Below are 21,098 nucleotides of genomic sequence, written 5' to 3'. Positions count from 1 at the left end.
AACTCTGGAAATTCTCCATTTCTCACTTTTGGTGCCTCTGGGAGGAGAGTGAAAGTGTGAACAATTCCTGCTGTGGGAGTGTGGAGTCCTTGAGCTAGCTCTCCTGTGAACTCTGCGGTTGGAGAGGCTATGCAGAGAGATTTGGATTATGCTCTCATTACATGGCCACGGTTAACGCACCTTTGGCACGTTACTTCTTTTTTTGAACATTTAAACTCAAATTTTGAAGATTGTTTTGACAGAAGCGATTAGAAAACAGAATGTTTAGGGTATAGTCTGGTTTAACTTGAGCTAAACAGCAAATTATTTTCTTCTCCTTGGCCATTGAGACCAGGGTTAAAATTGTGGGGGGGCGGGGGGGGAAATTGGCAGAGACAATGGATGCATGGCTTAATATGTGGAAGCCTTAATCCTTTTTTTAAAACTATAGTTTTATTTACCTTGACTGTGATACAAGATGTGTTTATGTTATCCTCAAAGGTTGCCAATAACATCAGGTTTTAACTAACAGATTTTCTTTGAATGCTTAAGTCCCTTATTTGTTCGTTCGCTTTAGTTTTAATAATCCTGAACAATTGTCTTTTGTGCACTTCCTCGCATGCAGGATGTAAAGGAGAACATAGACAAGCTGCACGGCCCGGTGGAAGGAGCGCTGGTCCGGAGAGAAGAGATGGTGACGGGTTCTCGACCTTTGGAAGGTCACAGGGTTCAGGAGACGGCTTCCCTACTCAACAACAATTGGGACAAACTAAAGAAGCTCTACAAAGACAGACTGAAGTAAAAGAATTGGAGAGGAACATTCAGAAGATTTGTTTATATTTTGGTTGTTGTGGTTCTAGAAGCTACAAAATCATAAGACGGCTTTCTTGTTACGTCCCAGGGTGTTAAACCTTATAGCTGATTGACTTTTGTACTCACTGTTTGCCACATATAAAAATATCTGATCTGTCTTTGTCAAGGCGTTGGAAGGACTGTAACTCCAAGTGGCAGAGGTTTGTCTCGGACCAGAGGGAAGTGGAGGAGTGGCTGAGCAACGCCGAGAGCACTTTGAAACTGTCTGAGAGTGAGCCGGCAGCACACAGACAGCAACTCAGGGTAACATCCAATCCTCCTCATCCCTATTTGTCAATTACATCAAAACATGAACATATTAAGATGTACCTCTACAGGACAACAATGTATTTAATATTGAGAACCCTTTCTGTGAGGATGAAACCTACGAAGACAATATTACCCATAAAGACCTGTCAGTGTGCAAATAGTGAAGCAGGTGTGTGTGTGTGTGTGTGTGGCGGGGGGGGGGTGTGCGTGTGTGTGTGTGTGTGTGCGTGCGTGCGTGCGTGCGTGCGTGCGTGCGTGCGTGCGTGTGTGTGTGTGCGCGTGCGTGTGTGTGTGTGTGTCTGCACAGGACCTGGTGGACGACATATCTCACCAGGAGGTGGTGTTGGGCAGAGTGAACTCTGCAGGAGAAGACATCAGCCAGATGAGCACACCAGATGATGCCTTACGCCTCCGGTCGCAGCTTAAACTACTCAACACTCGCTGGGCCAACGTCTGCCAGGAGCTCAGGGAGCGTAAGAGGAGGTGGGCGGGCCCCCATCCAACCTCACAGCTGTGATTTGACGATCACACCATGTCCGACAACGTGCCACTACTAAGAGGTGACCTTGTGTCTGCAGGTCCGCCGAGGTGCGAACAGCTGGCGCAGAGTTTGAGGAGGACATGGGCTCGATGCTGAACTGGCTGGATAAAGCGGAGGGTGTGCTGGCCATCCCTCTGCACCCCCCAGAACCACAGCACATCAGGGACACTTTGAGCAAAGTCCAGGTACGGTTAAAAAAAATGGGGATGATATAAAGAATGATTATTTGCTCCCTTGTTTGAAGGCTATTATGGTCAAAAAACTTTTGCCATTTTTCTTAAGAGATGGAATCATTTATACTTCACAAGTTTTTTACCCTGTGCGGGTTGCACTGACCCCGCATGCGCTTTTAAGAGGATTTTTTGTGTGTGTGGTTTCGGGAAGTGACGGTCTGACGGGATAACACATAAAACCCCATCCTAATCCCCCTGCTTTCCACTTTTCAAAGTCCAACTGACAGAAGAAACCATCTTTTACAGAGTACTGACACACACAGCACTGTTCAGTAGAATGAGGCATGAATCTCTATTGCCTTACGGAGGCTAAGATTCTGGCCATTAGGAGCTGCTAAAGTCGCATGAAATAAATATTTTCTGTTATGTGTCTAAGACGCGTGTGGAGGAGCTTCCCGCAAAGAAGTCGGCAGTGGAGAATCTGAACGCCAAGCAGAAGATGCTAACCCTTCTTCCTGCTGACAAGCACAAAGACATCAGGGGCATCAACACTCGCTGGGCTCAGGTAAGCAACTACCACTACTGATGTCACTGAGCTGTGGGGACGTGGAGTTACAAACCATCAGTTCAATTCAAAATACTAAATGTTGTGTGATCATCATACTAACGACTCGATTTTCAGGCAGCAGAGACAATAATCTATACTAGCATGTTCTGGATGACTCCTTCAGTTGCTGCTGGCAAATGCTAATTCACCTCACTTGTTTTTGCCACTCCACTATAAACCAGGCAGAGAGATGTTGGAGTAGGGGAGGCAAGCCTTGCTAATTTTCATCAATGGAAGAGACGGTTTTAACTTCATCCTTCTCTCTGATCTTTGGCCTCCTTTTCAAGTCCTCTGGGATTTAGGGTGATGTCATGGGTACACGTCATGACAACCCAAACATAAGAGAGAGAAGAAAAAAATCTTTCCAGTTCCCCTGCATCTAAAGCCAGAGGAAATAATTCAACCTCAACCAAATAATTTTGAACAAAAGTCAATGCCGGGAATGAACGAGAACTGAGAGCAACTTCAAAATGCTGCCACCGATCCTAGAACTCAAGAATTTATTGAGCTTAGCAAGGCTCACTGTATGTAGGACTACAGCATTTCAAGGATGTTGAGGTATAGACTTTGACTGGACCACTGAAGCAGCATGATTCTTTTTTATCACAGCCAGTCTCTTGTAAAGTCGTTGCTGTGTATGGGTTGGTTGCTTGGACAGAAGACAGAGATGTTGTGTTCATATCTTAACAAGCCCAGATCATTAACCCTCCACTACCATGCTTGCGCTTCTACTTTCATTAAACAGGGTTGTACCTTTTCTTTGTTTCTTTCCTTTAGGTGTCTAGGGCTCTGCCTGAGCGTCAGCTGGAGATCGAGGGTCTGCTGAAGGAGCTCCTAAAGATCCAGGGTGAGCTGGACGACCTGTCAGCCTGGGCGTCGAGCACGAGGGCCAAGCTGGAGCAGAGTCCCCAGGAGCCACCACCCAGAGTACAGCAACTTTTGTTTACTTACTCATAATAACCGTATATTTAATTTTCTTACTTAAGCAACGAATACTAAAGCTTCGTGTCCAACAGCTAATTGAGGACGTTCAGCAGAAGAAGCCAGAAGTGGAGTTTGTTTTGGAGCGAGCCAATCAGATTTACAGGGAGACTCCTCCAGGACGGCTGGACAAGGTGAGCAGCAGCTGAACTTTAACTACACACTGACGTTTTCACAGTGCGCTTCGTCTCTGTAAAGATGATGTGAAGAAAAGTCTTTTGTTCCAACATCACGTTCACGTCTTTCATCTCACCACCAGGTTTTCTTCAAAGATTTCATCACATTTTAGATCACCGTCTTCATTAATTTAGGTCTCAGATAAAAGGCACGCTCTCCTGCTGAACTAACTGAACTCTTTTGATTCTATTTGTACAAGCTGAACTTGAACCCTTTGTTAGCCGAAACGTGAGTTATGTGCGTGTGTGTGTGTTTTCCATGTGTTGATGACGGCAGGGGAAACACGTGAAGCTAAGAGAGGACTGGACGGTGATTCTGGAGCTGCTGCAGCAGCACAAAGAAAGGACGGCTGCTGCTCTCGTCTCCAAAAAAACCCGTAAGTTTTCTTTTACAGACACATCGTAATACTTCATATACAATCATCACCAGAAAAACATCTGATGCAAAAAAAGATGCTAATGATGCAACTAAATATGAAGACAGAACTGTTTCTGTCTTTATTTAGTGGTGGGTTGAAGTGAAGCACAAGAAATTTGTTGCTGTACATTTTCACATATCTGTTAAAATCTGTTAAAATCAACTTTTTGTTATAATGTTATTCCCTAAGCAAAAACATGCTAACGACTAGATTTTTTTAATACATGTTTGAGAAATCCTTTAATGTCCCATGGCAACCATTCAGCTGTACAAAACGCTGAGTTATTTGAATAGGGGGATTTTTTTTATTTATTTATTTATTTTTTATTTGTGTTTTGTTTTCAGACTAATTGGATGTATAGGATGTCTGAGAAAATTTTCAAAACAAAACATTTTTATAGTTTAGTTTGTCCCTACTATGTAGAAAACCATCATAAGTCTTAATTAACACAAGTCTTAATTAATAATGTCATATAAAATTGACTTCTTTTTTTTTTTAGTTCATTTGTCTTGGTTTTTTTTTATCTCCAAAGTGTGATGCTGGAAACATTTTGGAGGCTTACCTTGAACATGTTTGGAAAGTTTCTGGAATTTGCCATTTTCTAGAACGTTTTCTAACATCGTATGCTTCCCAGACGAAGGCCTGACAGGAAGTTCCCAGCCTGAATCTGCCGCGCTCCAGCAGTTCAACAAATCCTGGGCTGAGCTCACCGATTGGCTGAAGATGCTGGATAACATGGTGCAAAACAAGCAGGTGGTGGTCGCCGACCTGGACGACATCAACGAAAACATAAACCAGCTCAAGGTGACAATCTTAGCGCAGCTCAAACACAAACTGTGATCAAGCTAAGTGATGGAGAAGCCACATGTGTGCACGATTTAGGCTTTCAATAATAATATTGCATGAATGGGAAGTTGAGTGTGCATTGCTTGCGCTCAGGAATCTCTACAGGAGCTCGACAAGCGGCGCCCCCTCTTGGAGAAACAAGTAACGGCAGCACAGAACCTGAAGAACAAGACCAGCAACCAGGACACGCGCAGCGTCATTACAGAACGCAGTAAGCCACACACATCCTCACAAGCTGCGCTTCCATTACAAATATACACAAAACTTGTGTTACATATATTCTAACAAGTTTTATATGGTCACCTTGAAAGGCACCGCATCCTAGTGCCAAAACGTTTTAGTGAAATACCAATTTTTTAAGAATTAAGTGTTTAATCTCCCGTGGCAACTTATCAGCTGTGCAAAACGCTTGGTGGAACTGGATGTTGCCTTCGAGGACAAACCTCCTCCTCAGAACTGCAGCTTCCAAGTCTCACAGAGCACTCCGCTCCTTCAGACTAGCCAGCAGTAATTAGCAAAAATCTCAATATATGAGGTACTTCTCAGGAATTTGCCGGTAAAAATGTTAAAGGTTTAAAAGAAGAGCAGTGACCAATTTTTAAGGCATTAAACTATGAAGTCAAACATTTTTTAAGTCATATTCGATGTATCTGGTATTTTTATAACAACTGGAGACAATATAGCTACTTGACTGTGCCATGAAATGGCACTATGTACCTAGAAAACACACAGTTTTGTTTTTTCCTCCTGCACAGTCGACAAGCTTCAGACCCACTGGGAAGACTCTCAGACCAAACTCTCCGACAGGCTCAAGCAAATCCTCAACATGCTGCAGGACTCCACAAACTGGCTGGACGCAAAGCGGGAGGTGGACTACCTCATCAAACAGGCCAGTGGGAGGCTGGAATCGTGGCAGGAGATCACGTACACAGCGGATGTGCTGAAGAAGCAACACGCAGATCTGAGGGTGGGCACCAGAGATCCATTTGCATGGCTGCGTGACGACTGGCACTCATAGATCTGTTGGCATCGAAAACGAGAATGAGCCTTTTGGTTTCCGTTCCCCTGCAGGTCTTCATGAAGGACCTGAAGCAGTGGCAGGGACAGGTGGCTGAAACCAACGCGCTGGCCAACAAGCTGCTGACACTCTACGCCAACGACGACACGCACAAGGTCACCCAGGTCAATGACAACATGCTGGCGACGTGGGCGCACATCAACAAACGGTAACCGCACACGCGACAATACCAACGTCCTTCGTTCAGGAATACAAGTTGCATTAGTCCAAAAATATGCCATAAAACAGGAATAAAAAAAAACACATATAAGTTGCTCCTGTCTATGAGACGCAGGATAATCAAACTGTGAACAAAAGCATGACTTATAGTCTGGAAAATACTGAAGTTTGTTTGATTATGAACAGACTCAATTGGTAGACCGCTTGTTACATGGAAGACCCCGTCTTCTGAGTGTCTTGGTGTCTTAACGTGTGGTAGAAATGACAGTAGATCCAACTGGAAGAGCAAACATTCAGAATGAGCACCAGTCTTACTTTTAGTCATGTACCTCTAATGCTAAGCAATGCCCAGTTTCTTTGCTAGCAGGGAAAATAAATTATTTTTCTTCTCCAGTCTTTGTCCAGTCAGTTGGTTTCTTTGTGTTGTCTGAATAAGGAATGTGTTTGTAAAAACAAACTAGAGAAACTGGCTGGACTTCTGCAGGCAAACATTTGTTTTAGGGAGCTTTTAGAGGAACTGAAGCCTTTTAGTTGCTTAGGACTCTCCGACTCTTCCTACGAGGCGGAAAAGGCATTTCTGCATAAAACGCGGCAATAAACTTATGACCAATCATGCAACATTTTGCACACAGTTCTGTCGGGATAGTTTGACCGGGTCCTAGTATTGAGAAATAACAAATCACGCAATTTTTGTGACGACTTTATGTCAACGAGGTGATAACATGAAATATTTTAGCACCTTTTCTGTAAGTCAGGACAGTCGTTTGCCAATACGAAAGAGAAATCGTTGTTCAGAACATTATTGTGCATCTATTAATTCGTGAAAATCTAAAATAATTGGTGAAAGTGCCATGTGTCCAGGGTTCATTTTGGGTCAACTTGATAATAAAGCCTGAGTTTGGAGGCAAGTCCTCGGTTTCCCTCATCTCTCTCGCTCGTGGGCTGCAGAGTTTCAGACCGAGAGGCGGCGGTGGAAGCCGGCCTGAAGCTGCTCCACCAGTTCTACCTGGACCTGGAGAAGTTCCTGAGCTGGCTGACGGAGGCGGAGACCACCTGCAATGTTTTGATAGATGCTACCAACAAGGAGAGGCTGCAGGATCAGCCTGAGGCGGCCAAGAGGCTGCTGGCCCAGTGGAAGGTAGGACACGGTTTAACACACACACATCCTCTTCATTAAGGCGTGTAATCTGGCTTGTTTGAGGTTTAACTGCATGACCTGGTTATTTACCAGGGACAGAAAGTGCTGGATCTTAACAGGGAGCTCAGAAAAAAAAAACTAAATTAGTTTCAGCTCTTCTGCCATCACAGTTCTTGTTTGATCCGTCCCCCATCCCTCACCAGGTACCAGTGGAACAGGATTATCCATGTTTCTCACTCCACCTGTCAGCCATCATTAGACGATGACTGATTCCCTCATGTTTCCTCGCTCGCCGAGTCAGGATATTAATGCAACAGATTTCCTGTGTTTATATATAAAAAACTGGACCCTGCATGAATAATGGAGGAGCACTCAGCTTTGGAGCTGTGTGGGCAGAGAGTAAATTGTTTTCACAAGGACAGCATGGCATAAGGGCAGAGCAGGTTTAGCAGAGAGACTTTCTTCTGCATCTTTCCTCATTTCATATTTTTTTTTTCTATATTCATACAGAGTGATAGATTTTTTAATGTTTATGTATGCCTGTTTTAATGATTATGGCTCACAGCAGACAAAAATCCTAATTCTGTCTCTCAGGAATATTGAAATATTAAGTATTTTATTTGGGCCGAGATTTTTAATACAAGCAGGAATGGCCTCCCGAAAAGTATGTCCATCTGCCGTACAGTGTGTCATTGTTTTCAGTGTTGACCACGTGATTCGTGTGATGCAAAAAAAAAAAAGTTGTCTCCATTGCAATTTTGCGAAATATATCAATTTCGTTACAGCTCAAAATCTGCCATTTTTCAATTCAGCGAGTTTATTTTATTTTTGCAATTCCAGTTACACAAAATGGAAACACAGCTATTTAAACCCAACTTTTTTGACAATTTTTGTGTAAATTTTGCAATAAATTTGCTCAACGATAAGTTGTCCCAGATATCGTTGTGACAAACAATATTACTGTGACGTGACGGTTCAAACTGCAGAAAACAATCAGATATATGCCTGAAATAGTACCACACATCCAATTTTTTTTCTTTTTCTTTTACGGGGGTAAAACGATCAGAATTGTGTCATTCAGACTGTGGTGAAAAAGTGGTCCGTAGGTCACCTGAGGCCATTTGAAGGTGAATGTTGTGGAGAATACCAAACCAAAATCTAATCAACATTCTGTAGCAGGAGTTTAAACTTTCCTTCTCACTCCAGCCTTTTTAGATCTACAGTGTTTTTAATCGAGCTCACTTCAGTTTTTGTAAAGCTCACATCAAACGCCATCCCAGAAGATAACGTCCTCCCGGCTCAGCCCAGTGTTTGATTAACAAGTCGAGCAAAAATATATAAAGGAAAAAAATGAAAACACTTGCACAATTCCCTCCCCTGCTTGGAATGACAACAATGCTGATACGGCAGCATGAAGAGAGCTCATTGGCCGCTCCCGGTCTGGCGGACATACGGAAAAATGCCCCCCGCTGCATTGTGGGTGTTGAATGGTAGCCTCTGTCTGTGGCGAGGAAACACTCTGACCCTCATCCTGCTCCCACTCGCTCTCTGTGTGGAAGCTCGGACACACTCGCATGTTGGAAACGGAATCTGAAATGCAAATTTCAGCTTTTATTCCCTCTTCTCACACACACACGCACACACACATGCGTTAAGAGTTGTGTCAGTCCAACAGGCAGTGCTGTGTGCAGTGCTGAGATAGTCTTCTGTGTCCAATTATTATGGCAGTTGTAGCACCCAGAGAAGTGCGCACACTCTCTCCGGGGCGACAACGCCACACGCAGATAAGGTTTAATTGGAAAACGAGCTCACTCATCGTTTTCCTCTTGCTTTCATGTCCTCTTTGCCTCTTTCCTCCTCCTATCTCTTCTTCGCCCCCCTCTTGTGTTTCCACCAACTTACCCGGCCCAACTTTGTCTCCTCGCCCTCCCCGTCCTTCTCGTCTCCAGTATCTGCCTCGCGTTTTAAACGGAGGGCATTTCTGTGCGGCCGCTGTGCGCGGGGAGCTTGTTTGAACAGAACAGAGGAAAAACATGATGGCTCTTCCTCTGCGACTTAGCTTCTAGTTTCTTCTTTGGAGGATGCTGCGTAGGAAGGTCTACCAAGTTCAGGTTGGAACGGAAAATTCAAGCTTCGTTCTTTTGTAAAGCGGAAAAAAAATCCTGTTATGAAAACAGAAAATACATTTACTGTTCATTGTGTGTTTTACATGTTGTAGACGTCGTTTTTAGAGTTTTGTCGTTAAAGTTCAGATGGATAAAGAACTTCTTTGTTTCAACGATGATCGTTGAGTCCATTGGATTCATGTGAAAGTCTTCTCTTGTCATATTCATGTCTGACCTAATCTTTGGTTAAAAAGGCAGTGCTATATGCTTTCCAGCCACTGAGTAGCTGCACAGTCAAGTAATTATGTCAACTTCAGTGAAAATTTGACTTTGCAAGAAATTGGGCATTTGTGTCTTTAAGAAACTCCTGTTCTTTCTGTGACTCTGCCTTGTTTCAGAAAGAGCAGGAGTTTCTTAAAGAGACAGGCCCAATTTCAAGGCATTAAAATTACAAAACTAAATTTCTCTCTCAAATCATATAGCATTTTTATTATAAATCCTGCCTGTTTGTGTTAAACTAGGACCTCCAGGCAGAGGTGGACGGCCATGAAGAGCTGTATCACTCCCTGGATGAGAACGGCCAGAGGATCCTGACCTCTCTGAGGGACCCTGAGGACCGGGTTCTGCTCCAGAGGCGTCTGGACAACATGAGGCAGCGCTGGAACGACCTGCGCAGCAAGACTCTCAGCATGAGGTGAGACACACCTGGACTCTAGACGGTCCAAAGAGGGAGAAATGCTTCAGTTTGGATCCAGATGATTTAAAAAAAAAAATGGTGGGAGGAAAAAGCGTGTGCTTGTTTGGTAGGTCACAGCTGGACTCTGAGATGGCTCCCTGGAAGAGGCTCCACATGTCACTGCAGGAGCTGTTGAACTGGCTAAGGCTGAAGAGTCAGCAGCTGGAGCAGGAGAAACCTGTAGGGGGCGATGTTCCCACTGTGCAGTCCCAGCTGGATACACACAGAGTAAGGGGGAAACATGACACAAGCTTATGTCTAAGATTAATAAGACATATTTGTGATGTTTTTTTTTCTGTGTAAAATTGTTTTAATTAACTTTAGTGGATTAAAAAAACAGAAAATTGCTGAGTTTAGGGACAATAATAAAAGACTAAAATGAGAAGAATCAGACTGGAAGAATCCATGACCTCCTGAAACTCACACTAGCATCATAATTTAATATCTATATGCAGGGTTTGTCACCAAAAAATACAAAAAAAGACAATAAGTAAAGATTAAATATAATGTCCTGTCATGGTAAATGGTAAAACAGCCAATGAAATCGAAGAAAACCTTCAGTGTAGCTGACACTCGATTCCAAGCATCGTTTGTTCTGAGATCAAAGATAAGTGGAATGAAAGCTACCTCTGGTGTAAGTAGATAAGAGACTTGAACGTGTGTGTGTGTGTGTGCCTGCGTGTGTGCGTGCATGTGTGTCCCAGGGGTTCAAAATGGAGCTCAGAGCCAAGGATCCAGTGGTGACCAAGGCTCTTGACGATGCGGGATTCTTCCTGTCTGAACTGCCTAGAGAGTCGCCATCACCTGAACTGAGAGGTAAAACACATGCACACGCACGCACACACGCACGCACACACACACACACACACACACACGCACACACACACACACACACACACAAACTTCATTTATGTCTAAAACAGATTCGCTGTCATAAATAACGCATTTATTCCTGCTTTATAATGTTTTTGTTTTGAGATTGTTCCTTCAAAGAACCATTTGACGTTTATTTATTTATTTGGTTATTTTATTCATTTACAGTTTAAGATGAACATGCCACACTTTGACCTTAACAAAAGTTTTGACTGAAAATAGTCTAGCACTTTCCTCAAAGGTCAGTTAACTACACCTCAAGTAAAGGAGCAACATAGGAAGTCTTCATGAAAATTTTATTTACTACATGAAAATTTACTACATTGTTTAATCATGAATTAAACAGTGATCTCCCACGGTTTAGGTTCAGTTTCACACACCCTGTACACTTTTGGATTTGGAGGATTTGAGCTCCTTCAGTTCTCAAATCAGACATAAAGGAAGAAGGATTAGCTTTCCATCTCTCTTTGCTCATAAATTAAAAACATGCATCCTAGTGACAGCCTAGCAATGACTGCTTGTGGAAGTCGACATGGAAACACAGTGGCAGATGCTTTACTGGCAGCGCTGTTTGCACCATGGCAGCAGCTTGGACTATGAAACAAGCCAAGCCTAAAGTGTGGTCTAATAAATCTGACAGGCTGCCAACTTGAGCAGGTTCAGAGAGGAAGAGGGGAATTCCAGCGTCTGCTGAGTCAGTGCTTCAGGCAGTAGCTCTATCGCCCTCATGTGGCTCTCAGAGTTGGGGCCAAGTTTAATGGCCAAAATTCAACAACTTGAAGGACAGACACAAGGGTGTAAATACCTTCCTAAGGTGCAAATATTTCTATGATCTAGTCAAAATTTTGACCTAAATCCAATTGAGAATCATTGGCAAGACTTGGAAATAGGCGCTTACAAGAGCTTTTTATCCAACCAGACTGAACTTGAGCTATTATGTGAAGAATAGGTGAAAGTTTCTAGAAACATACCTTCATAGAGGCACAACTGATCAAATATAGCTTAATAAATGAGGCTGTTGCTATGAGTTACTCATTTTGCCAGACCTGGCTTATCCCAAACGTCAGACATCAGCCCAGAGGAGCGTGCTCAGAACGTGGGCCGAGTGTTGCGCAAAGAGGCGGACGACGTGGTGAGCCGGTGGGACCGGCTCAACGTCGACTCGGCCGACTGGCAGAGGAGGTTGGAGTTGGCCCTGGACAGACTGATGGAGCTCCAGGAAGCAGAAGACCTGCTGGACAAGCAGCTGAAACAGGCGGAGATGGTGAAGCAAGGCTGGGAACCCGTAGGGGAACTGTTGATTGACTCCTTACCTGAGCACATCAGCAGAGTCAAGGTAACTCCAGAATAAACCAACAGAGCAACAAGTCACTCTGTCTTCATAAGAGTAATTATCTGCATTGACATTTTAATCTGAGCGTTTACAAATGTTTACGTATATGTGTGTGTTTCTCTTTGGCTCAGGAGTTCCAGGAAGAAATAGCTCTGATTAAGGACGATGTGACACACATGAACCATTTGGCATCCACGTTCGATCCATCCGACATCCAGTTGTCTCCTAGCAACCTGGAACGCATTGAAGACCTCAACACGCGCTGGAGACTGCTCCAAGTATGTACCCTTAAACATTCTCACACACACACCCCCACGCACACGCCCGCACCCACCCACACACACACACGCACACACACAAAAAACTGTCTCCAACCTAAACCAGGGTACATCTGGTTAGCTCCTGGTTCCCTAACCTTGTTGTTTTTAGTTATTTAACTACAATTTTACCTTCTAAAATACTCTCTAAATACAGCTGTGTGAAGATATTTTACCTGTCATCGTAAAGGTCTCAACTTAATTTATATGTTCATGGATTGAGAGGTCAAAGCTTTTACCTTATTAGGACATTAGCCTGAGTGCCTTCCATCAAAATGCTAAGGTGGCTGAAAAGCTGAAGCACTGAAAACACATGTAGGCAAAGCTTTTAAGGACGTTAGAGCAATGTTTGCACTCTATTAACTACCCAAGGCTGACATTGCTTTGACTAAATTTAGCCAAGACCTCAGCCCCAAACCATGTTAAATTTTCCTGCAAATACATTTGGTTAAGTGAATGACAATCCCAACTTTGGTGGGGTCATGGTTCGTTAGGTACAGAAGTCACACACACCACACACTTGCGGTTCCGTCTAGGTGGAAAACCTGCCTGTTCACAGATTTATATTATAATCCATATCTGAAATATTTAAAACAAAATGCAGCTTGAGAAACTGGAATAGCTAAGCGCAATGTTGATTCACACGCTATTGGTTGGTGTTTGCAAAACAGCCAATCGAGGAATGCCATTCATTTTCCTTGATGTTGATTGGTTGTATCCCCCAAGAGCTGAAATAAGGAAAATCATGGACGCCAGCTTCTGCGGTAGACGGTTTCTGCTTAGCACTACTGCTTTGTGTATTAATTCATATTAATTAACATTAGGCAGCTAATGAGCTATGCTTTGTTAGATTGAATTTAGTCTTAATGCTATCACTAAGCTAACTAAGGCTGGATACAAACACATTTTTTTCCAATCATAAGACTTATTTACTGTTCAAAATGTGTTCTTTATACAGCCAACAAAGAACACTTTAGCAAAGTTTGCATTGTGTGCAAACGCTGCTAAAGTTTGCACACAATTAATAAATTCTAGAACTGCAGTGCTAAAGGTAGCAGCATGTGGAAGTAGCTGTGTTAAGTTAGTTCTGATTTGCTCCTGTGTGTATCTGCTGGTAAATGCTTCTGAAAGTTTTTCAGAAGGATTTGTGACCAAAATAAATGAGATAATGTTAGAATCTAACAAAAATCTACTTTAATCGCTCAAACTTGAGCAAATTTTCATTTTTTTAACACAATCAGTTGCATACTCAGTATGTAAAGCAAAATAAAATGTTGAAATGGTGAGTAATTACATGTAGTTAATGTGTAACAAAAGAATATATCATCAGGTTGTAGTAGCAGTAGCTGGCTGAACTAACATTTAAATGATAGACTGCACTCCTGAGACTACACCAAGTCTTTTATCACAACAGGCTTTTATGATCTGAGTGCTCTTCTAAATATTTTAGACATTTTGACTACTACTAAGATTACTATGATTAAACTGAGCTAGCTCAGCCTTCATGGTAGAATACTTTCATAATGACGAGGTGCCAGTGATCAGAGGCAGTTCAGCCTCGGTTTGTGTCAGCAACAATAAACACAACCCTTTGTGTACTGGAAGTCAACTGGTGATCATAATAGGGTGTGACGGATAGAGCCAATCAGCCGGATGAAATGGACGCCTGGATGCAACAGCAGTGACAGGACCAGAAGGCTGGTCTTTCTGAAGTTCGGACCGGAGCAGGTGCTTTGGCACCGACACAAGCATCTGGCTTTCTTTTCTGCAACAATAAACCAAGGTGTTTCTTTGCTCGGTTTTAGCCATAACACACAGTGCACTACTGTGTGTTATGGCATCATGGGAACATCCTGTAATATCAGCCAGGTCTGCAAAAAAATGTATTTGATGCAACAAAAAAAAACAAAAAAACAGTTAATAGTAATAATAAAATGTCCATAAAAGAAGTTGGACCCTATCACGATAGAATCAGGACTCATCTCTACGGATGTATTAAATGTTTGCATATGGTTTAAGTGAGGCATCTCAAGACGCTTCTTGTGTCTCAAACATACCTTCAAGAACTTTTCAAGAGCATTGACCTGAGCTGAAATCCAGTGTTGGCCAGTGATGCAGTAATTTGTTCAGCCATCACGGCAATTGTGGAACTGTACATTTTGAAGAATGCAGTTCTGAAAGAAGGGGTGAACAACAAAACCTGCCCAACCAATGTGGAGTGTTTGACTGTTTTACTGATCTGATACCAAAAGCTAAAGTCGTAATAACTTTGGCTTCTCTTGTTCGTTTTTTATTGTCCTTTGAATATTGCCATTTAGAGTTTAAACTGGTTCTTGATAACTTTTTTAGTCTTCAATCTAGGTATTAATGATTTGTTCAGATGGGATTATGCCTAAACTTCATGTTGTACATCTAATATATGTTTATGTCCGTGTTGGGAGGAGGGGAATAGCTCGAGATTCAGCTCTTTCAAGCGAGTTCACAGTGTTCTTTTATGCCTAAAGGGTCGCAGGTGATGGTCAACATAGGCACAAAGTGCACTCTCGGTAATAGCAGCAGATTCTGCCTCAACAATCCCACACCGTCTCTTGTACAATTCTAATCAGGTTACCGTGGATACAGGAAAAAGCAACTCGGGCAGCAATGGACTGGATGAGGTGGACTCAAAGGTAATTTCAGTCCCTGACTGCATAGAAGCAGAAAAACTGGGACGGGCCATCACTGTCGCATCTTTTTCGTCTCACATCGCGGCTCTTCTCCTCTCACTTCCTCTTTCCCATGCTGTGTCATCAGCTGCTTTGTCATTTGGGTAGCAGATGAAAGGTTGGATGTTTAATGAGCCAGTCTGTCCACAAAGATGGACTCTAACCCATCTCAGTCCAGCAGCTTGAGGACTTCAGCGCCCAAGCTCACACACATACTTGCTTCCCCTGGGGATTTTAAAGATGTAGCTTCCTGGCAGGTGTTGACAAAGCAGCAAGAATCAGCTGAATTTCCATCATTTTCTATTAAGGAATGATATTTTGCCATGCATTTAATCTTCACAGACACTACTTTATTAAAAATAGTGCCACCAGTATGTCTTGTTTAGTGGCTCCAGTTCTATTCACCCCTCCACAAATGTGTTCCTTCTGCTGGTAGATATTATTTATGGAAGTCATAAAACCACAAATTGAAATACAGACTATAGAAAATTATATTTAAGAACCATTTTTGACATTAGTTTTTTTAATTCTACTAAAAATAACATTGATAGGAAACCAATAGCAGTGTTGGCAAGGAAACAGTCCACATTAACAACTAAAAATATCTAACAAATATCCCTCTCGCTGTAATTACTAAAATAAATTAACTTTATGATGATGTTCAAATCTATTGAAATGTCTATGGAAAAGTCTCAACCTCGTCTGGTTTTGATCCAACACAGACTTTTAGCAATCAGGCTGAACTTGCACTTTTGTCAAGTTATACAATATTGGTGAGCTACTAGATCATCCACAAGGACTACCCAGCTAGCTACAGGCAGTGGTGCATAAAGTGGGTAGGCAGGGTATGCAACGCATAGGGCGCAGCACCAGAGGGGGCGCCAAAACCCCATCTGGAGGGGGCGGCGCGCCGATGATGTTTTCCCATACACTTCAGCGCGCCTTACGCTACTTTACCTCGCGCACATAACGAGGTAAATGTAGCGAGTTTTACCCTTCACTTATCTTCGCCTCGGAGGGGGGGTTAGCTCCTTCATCCTGACGTTCCTTCCCTTGGGGGGAGGGTGGGGGCGCCGATCTACGTTTTCGCATCCACCTGAATAATGTGTAGTTGCGCCACTGGCTAAAGGACTTTAGCTGAAATTTTAGCAGAAATACTGGAACACTTTAGAATTTTTTATTTTTATTTATCAAACAGTGATCTTGTTGTCAGTCCTGTCCTTTTAAATCTAATTTAAAAGTGTTGGGGGTTTTTTTGGCAGAAATGAACCTAACCCAAAAGGTTCATAGATCCTGGTGGTATTTATAACAGCTTGAGTTAAGGAGGAAGTGAGTTGACAGGAGAGTGGGGCCACTTTCTGTTCATTAACTCCTGTTGTTTTGATACTTTTTACATTTCAGATAACATTTGTAATTGAAGCATGTAGACATGCCTCATTCAGACTGCATCACCTTCAGTTCCTCAACTTCAAATTCAGTCATCCTGTCCATGCTCATCTTTGTTTTCTTCACTCGGGCCACCAACGTGTTCTTATGTACACCACTTTGTCTTTTTTAATGCTTATAATTATTTACATGTGTCGATTTAAATGTATATAATTTAGCTTTTCTTTTGGTGATATATTTGGCTGAAATAACTTTTTTTTCTTTTTACACACAAACCAAATGATGCAACTAAAACAAGTGGACATAGCTTGTTAGTTGGTGATTAAAAATAACATCAAAGTGGAAGGAAAAACATACATCTGGAAAATGTAAAGATGATCTATTCCATTACGTTTTTACACACTGCGACCGAAGAAACTAAAGGGATAGTTCAGATTTTGCTGAAGTTGACAAAATCTCAATAAATTAGTAGATAATTGGCAAGATTTAATTTATTCAAAATGAAGGGTTATAACACAGAGTAATACTCTGGAAAATCACTTTGATCAAATATATTTTTATTGTATGTATTGTATGAGAACAGCTCTTCTAAAACTCCAAACTATCCTTGTTAGCTTTTGTAGTTATTGAATTGATTTGTGTTTTGGTCATAAAATGTATCTAAATGAACATCAGAGGGTCAGGCAATGAATAAAAATGTTTATTTTATTTTTCTTAGAATGGCTCCTGCTTTCTGTCTAACAGATATCTGTCAAAGAACATCTGAAGCAGCTGACAGACGCTCACACAGACTTCTGCCTTTCTCAAGGTGAGGCCCTGCCCCTCTCCTACTCATTTCTATACGCCCAATTAAATCAAATAAAATGATGCTAAACTTTATGATTTTGCCAGGTTTTACTCTGTTGATTTTGGTAGCTGTGTTTTTTTTTTAATCTAATGTAAACCCCAAAAATACACGAAAATAAATAAATGATACAGGAAAGTATTAAACCATAAGCCACAAAAGGTTGTTAATGGAAAGTTAAGTGAAAGGAGAAAGTGTGTTAGGAAAAAAGAACAAGAAGCTGGGACAATTTTTTTTATATCTACTGGAAAACAGAATAGTTTACATATCAGGGTAAATTAAAGAGCAGGCTCGCTTTGCAACATCCTATCTTTGTAAAGGTCAAGTAACAAAAAGAAGATTAAAAAGAAGAGTATCTTGGGATTTGTTGCACCTTTTTCCCTCAGATAATGCATAAACTGTGTGAAAGTTCAGGTCTTTTGTTGTGACACTCCTCGTCTGTCCCTGTGTCTTCTCCAGGATCGGTAGAAAGACCGTTCGAGCAGGGCATCTCTCCAAACAATGTGCCCTATTATATCAAGTAAGTGCAGATCTCTGGTTGGTGGGCCAGCTGATCCTTACATTCTCCTGCCCTTTGTGAAAGCAGCTCTGTTTCTTCTGTTCTGAGCTAAACCGATTTCCCTTGGGAACTTTAACTCAACTTCATGTTTGTTTTTAACATATTTGCCACCTTTACTTCTAATGTTTTGTTTTACATATACATGACGTATGTTTCAAAAACAATTAAAGCTTAGAGAAACGTCAACTCATACTATTTTTGTTTGATCGATGTCCAGAGAAGGACAGCATGTAGATAAATTTCTACATTTTGTGGTTTAGTGATGTGGAAGGCTGATTTGGGACAAACTTATGAACCACTGTGGATCAACCGTAAGGGAACATTATGACAGAGTTTTTGGAAGAATTGCAAGTCAGTCATTCGTGCTTACTTCAAGTCCTTAAACGCAGATTTCAGACCACAAGCATGTCGCTGTCTGAAAACAGTCCGCAAGATGCTTAAGAGTCTCCAAAACCCTTAAACTTCACCATTGAAATGTCAACGTTCTTGCTAGTGTTGATATGAACTTGTAAAATCAGAAAGAGGCTGCTAAAGTTACAAAAAGAAGAACTGGAAGAATCTGATATAAATTATTTGGACACCAGAACGGAGAACATGTTTGAACTTTTCCTTAAGAGGTCAACCTACGCCGCAGGGATCACGCGTAGCTGTAAAGTCTTGGACAAATTGTCAGCTTACCAGGAAAAAAGATGAGACGCTACAACCGAACACATGCTTCTGCATTTTAAATCAGCTGGAAGCTTTTCAGTAGCAGCTGTTCATGTTTAATACCGGCGAGGATCTCCTGATGGATCCACATGTTTTCACTCTACAGTTGGTACTCGTCACTAATTGGGGGCATAAAATCCAGAGTGGATCGTCCGGATATCTGCAGCTGTACTTGCATGGGCACAAACGGCTATTGTTTCACTACACACACACACACACACACCTCCACACTGTTCCAGAGTTAATGTAACAGTTGAGACTTGTCCGCACTTTTCTCCTCAATCCTGCAACACTGACTCCCAAAGCAGAGCTACTCCCCCCACATCCCCTCACCCTTCCTCCTCCATCTCAGCTTATCTCTCCTTTCTCACAAGCAAAAGGCACTTTGCACTCCTTCCCTCCTCTAGCTCTCTCCCAGCCGGCCCTTATTGTTCTCCCTCTGCTTCACGATGCCCAGTGCGAGTGGTGTTTAGCTCTCGCTGTCCGTCCTTCTTGTCAGGGAGGTGAAAACCCCCCTCAGATGATGTTCAGGCTCTTTTGCTCCCTGAAACAGCAGGAAGGGGGGGAAGGGATTCAGAGGCAGGGAGCCTGAGCTCTGCCTGGTCTAGCAGAGCTGTGGGTCGATGCTGAGCGGCAGGCCAGGCTAGACAGGAAGTAAGCGGGGTTTCATTTCAAAATAAAGTTCTTCATTAAAAAAAAAACTAAACTTGTGGATAAGTGTAAAAGAATACTTCAATCTTAGAAGCTAAGATCAAAACAGACCTCTAGAATTTTAAAGCAACTCTCACCAGAAGTGACATTTTATACAATATTTTATACTGGTAATTGAAGAAGGAATAGAGGTTGGAAGTTGTGCGCCACCAATAATCTTTCCATGTCAAACACAAACTGAACAGGACACTTATATTTGTCAGTATATAATAATGACGGACATATGAAATCAGTACAATATAGAAATGGAAATGAAATCTACATTTATTTCAAACTATTTTAAAAGTTAGAATAGGTAATTATTTAGAATAAATGCAAGTAAAAATAAAACTAAATCAAAGCTAAATTAGAGGTTATATTAAGTATGTGGCTATATTTTTTTGTTGACTACAAAAAATGTTGTTGATTTTGTTCCGACAATGTATCTTAACAATTTACTGTATGTAGGAAACCCTGTTTTTTTTCCTTAGGTGGTGCCACATCAGCAGAGTTGAGTATGTGGACTCTTCCCATTAAAAAAATACATTAATAAAATCCTCTCTTCAAACAGCCTAACCTATGAAATTCTGGTGGTGTACCTGATTAACCGTGCTCTGTGGAGACGGACATTGATGTCTGATGTCTTCCTAAGAGAAGAGAAAGAATTAAGCTGCTGGTTATTGAGTCCCATCTGAACATCTGTCTGGATTTAAGTTAACCTTCAATCATCACAAGCTTTGTTTTCCCACTGAGGGAGCAACACTTGTATATGGTTTATGTTGTTACTGCTTAATTTTTTCCCCACCACATTTTTACTTGCAAAACATAAGTTGTCTGGCATTGGAAAACGCATACTAAACGTTGATGCTCAAGCAACAAATGCATTTTTTAAGCAAATATGATCGAATCTAAGGGGATAGAAACAGGCTTTCCAACTGTAGGTGGGTGAAGTGTCTTAACCGAGGACACGACAGGAGAGGGGATCCTGCCCCTCTCCTGACCTCACGACAGGAGAGGGGCTCGAACTGAAACAACCCATTTGTCCCCCTTCACTCCCTCTACAGGAAAGTTGAAGCCAGATTCTTTTACTCTGTGTAACATTAAATCAGACTAAACGTTTTCTTCCCAGACAATGATGTCACCTTTGAGCTATTGGGAGGCACACCTTAACTACATCGCTTAACTGTATGATGTCACTGGAAGATCAAGACAAGCCATGCAAGTTTCAGAGCGGACATTCCTAATGAATACTTAAAAATAGAATTATAATTATAAAAGTAGAAATACCATTGTTAGGAATAATAGTTTATTTAAGAACACAACAAGCGGCTACATAAAAATAACAAAATAACCACATGGATTTACATATTGTCACCTTCTTAAACTAATGGCCTAATTTATTTTTGTCATAAGTGAAATAAACTTTAAGACAAAAAATCACCCCCTCAAAATTTTAGGAAGGTGACAATGCAAGACATTGCAATCAAAGAACATTTTAAATTAATCCCGATGATCTTAAATACGAATACAATGTTGCATATGCACAAGTTTTACTAGTTAAATTGAATTACTCATATTGATGTTCTTATAATTTATTAAGATACCCCCCACCCCCCAAAAGAA

General features: G+C 41.7%; 1 protein-coding gene across 18 annotated transcripts in view; it reads left to right on the top strand.

Annotated features, from left to right (window-relative positions):
* dmd (dystrophin) overlaps positions 1-21,098 on the top strand; it is a 222,171-nt gene that overhangs the window by 177,961 nt on the left and 23,112 nt on the right. For 11 of the 18 annotated variants that reach the window (XM_081615481.1, XM_081615514.1, XM_081615480.1 and 8 more), the window contains 21 exons: positions 605-777; positions 960-1,095; positions 1,409-1,584; positions 1,680-1,827; positions 2,252-2,380; positions 3,200-3,349; positions 3,439-3,537; positions 3,857-3,956; positions 4,633-4,802; positions 4,938-5,055; positions 5,600-5,811; positions 5,916-6,070; positions 7,030-7,219; positions 9,846-10,018; positions 10,132-10,288; positions 10,765-10,876; positions 12,001-12,269; positions 12,398-12,544; positions 15,190-15,252; positions 17,419-17,482; positions 17,978-18,038. In XM_081615481.1, the coding sequence (XP_081471607.1) occupies positions 605-777; positions 960-1,095; positions 1,409-1,584; positions 1,680-1,827; positions 2,252-2,380; positions 3,200-3,349; positions 3,439-3,537; positions 3,857-3,956; positions 4,633-4,802; positions 4,938-5,055; positions 5,600-5,811; positions 5,916-6,070; positions 7,030-7,219; positions 9,846-10,018; positions 10,132-10,288; positions 10,765-10,876; positions 12,001-12,269; positions 12,398-12,544; positions 15,190-15,252; positions 17,419-17,482; positions 17,978-18,038 (3,002 nt within the window). Of the gene's footprint in view, positions 1-604; positions 778-959; positions 1,096-1,408; positions 1,585-1,679; positions 1,828-2,251; positions 2,381-3,199; positions 3,350-3,438; positions 3,538-3,856; positions 3,957-4,632; positions 4,803-4,937; positions 5,056-5,599; positions 5,812-5,915; positions 6,071-7,029; positions 7,220-9,192; positions 9,331-9,845; positions 10,019-10,131; positions 10,289-10,764; positions 10,877-12,000; positions 12,270-12,397; positions 12,545-15,189; positions 15,253-17,392; positions 17,483-17,977; positions 18,039-21,098 lie in introns of those variants that run through there. The other 7 variants (XM_081615532.1, XM_081615503.1, XM_081615509.1 and 4 more) reach the window with 4 other exon arrangements.

The sequence above is a fragment of the Poecilia reticulata genome, chromosome 2 (assembly GCF_904066995.2).
Source record: "Poecilia reticulata chromosome 2, P_reticulata-male-v2, whole genome shotgun sequence".
NCBI classification, from domain to species: Eukaryota; Metazoa; Chordata; class Actinopteri; order Cyprinodontiformes; family Poeciliidae; genus Poecilia; species Poecilia reticulata.
This window is presented reverse-complemented; position numbering and strand designations above follow the sequence as displayed.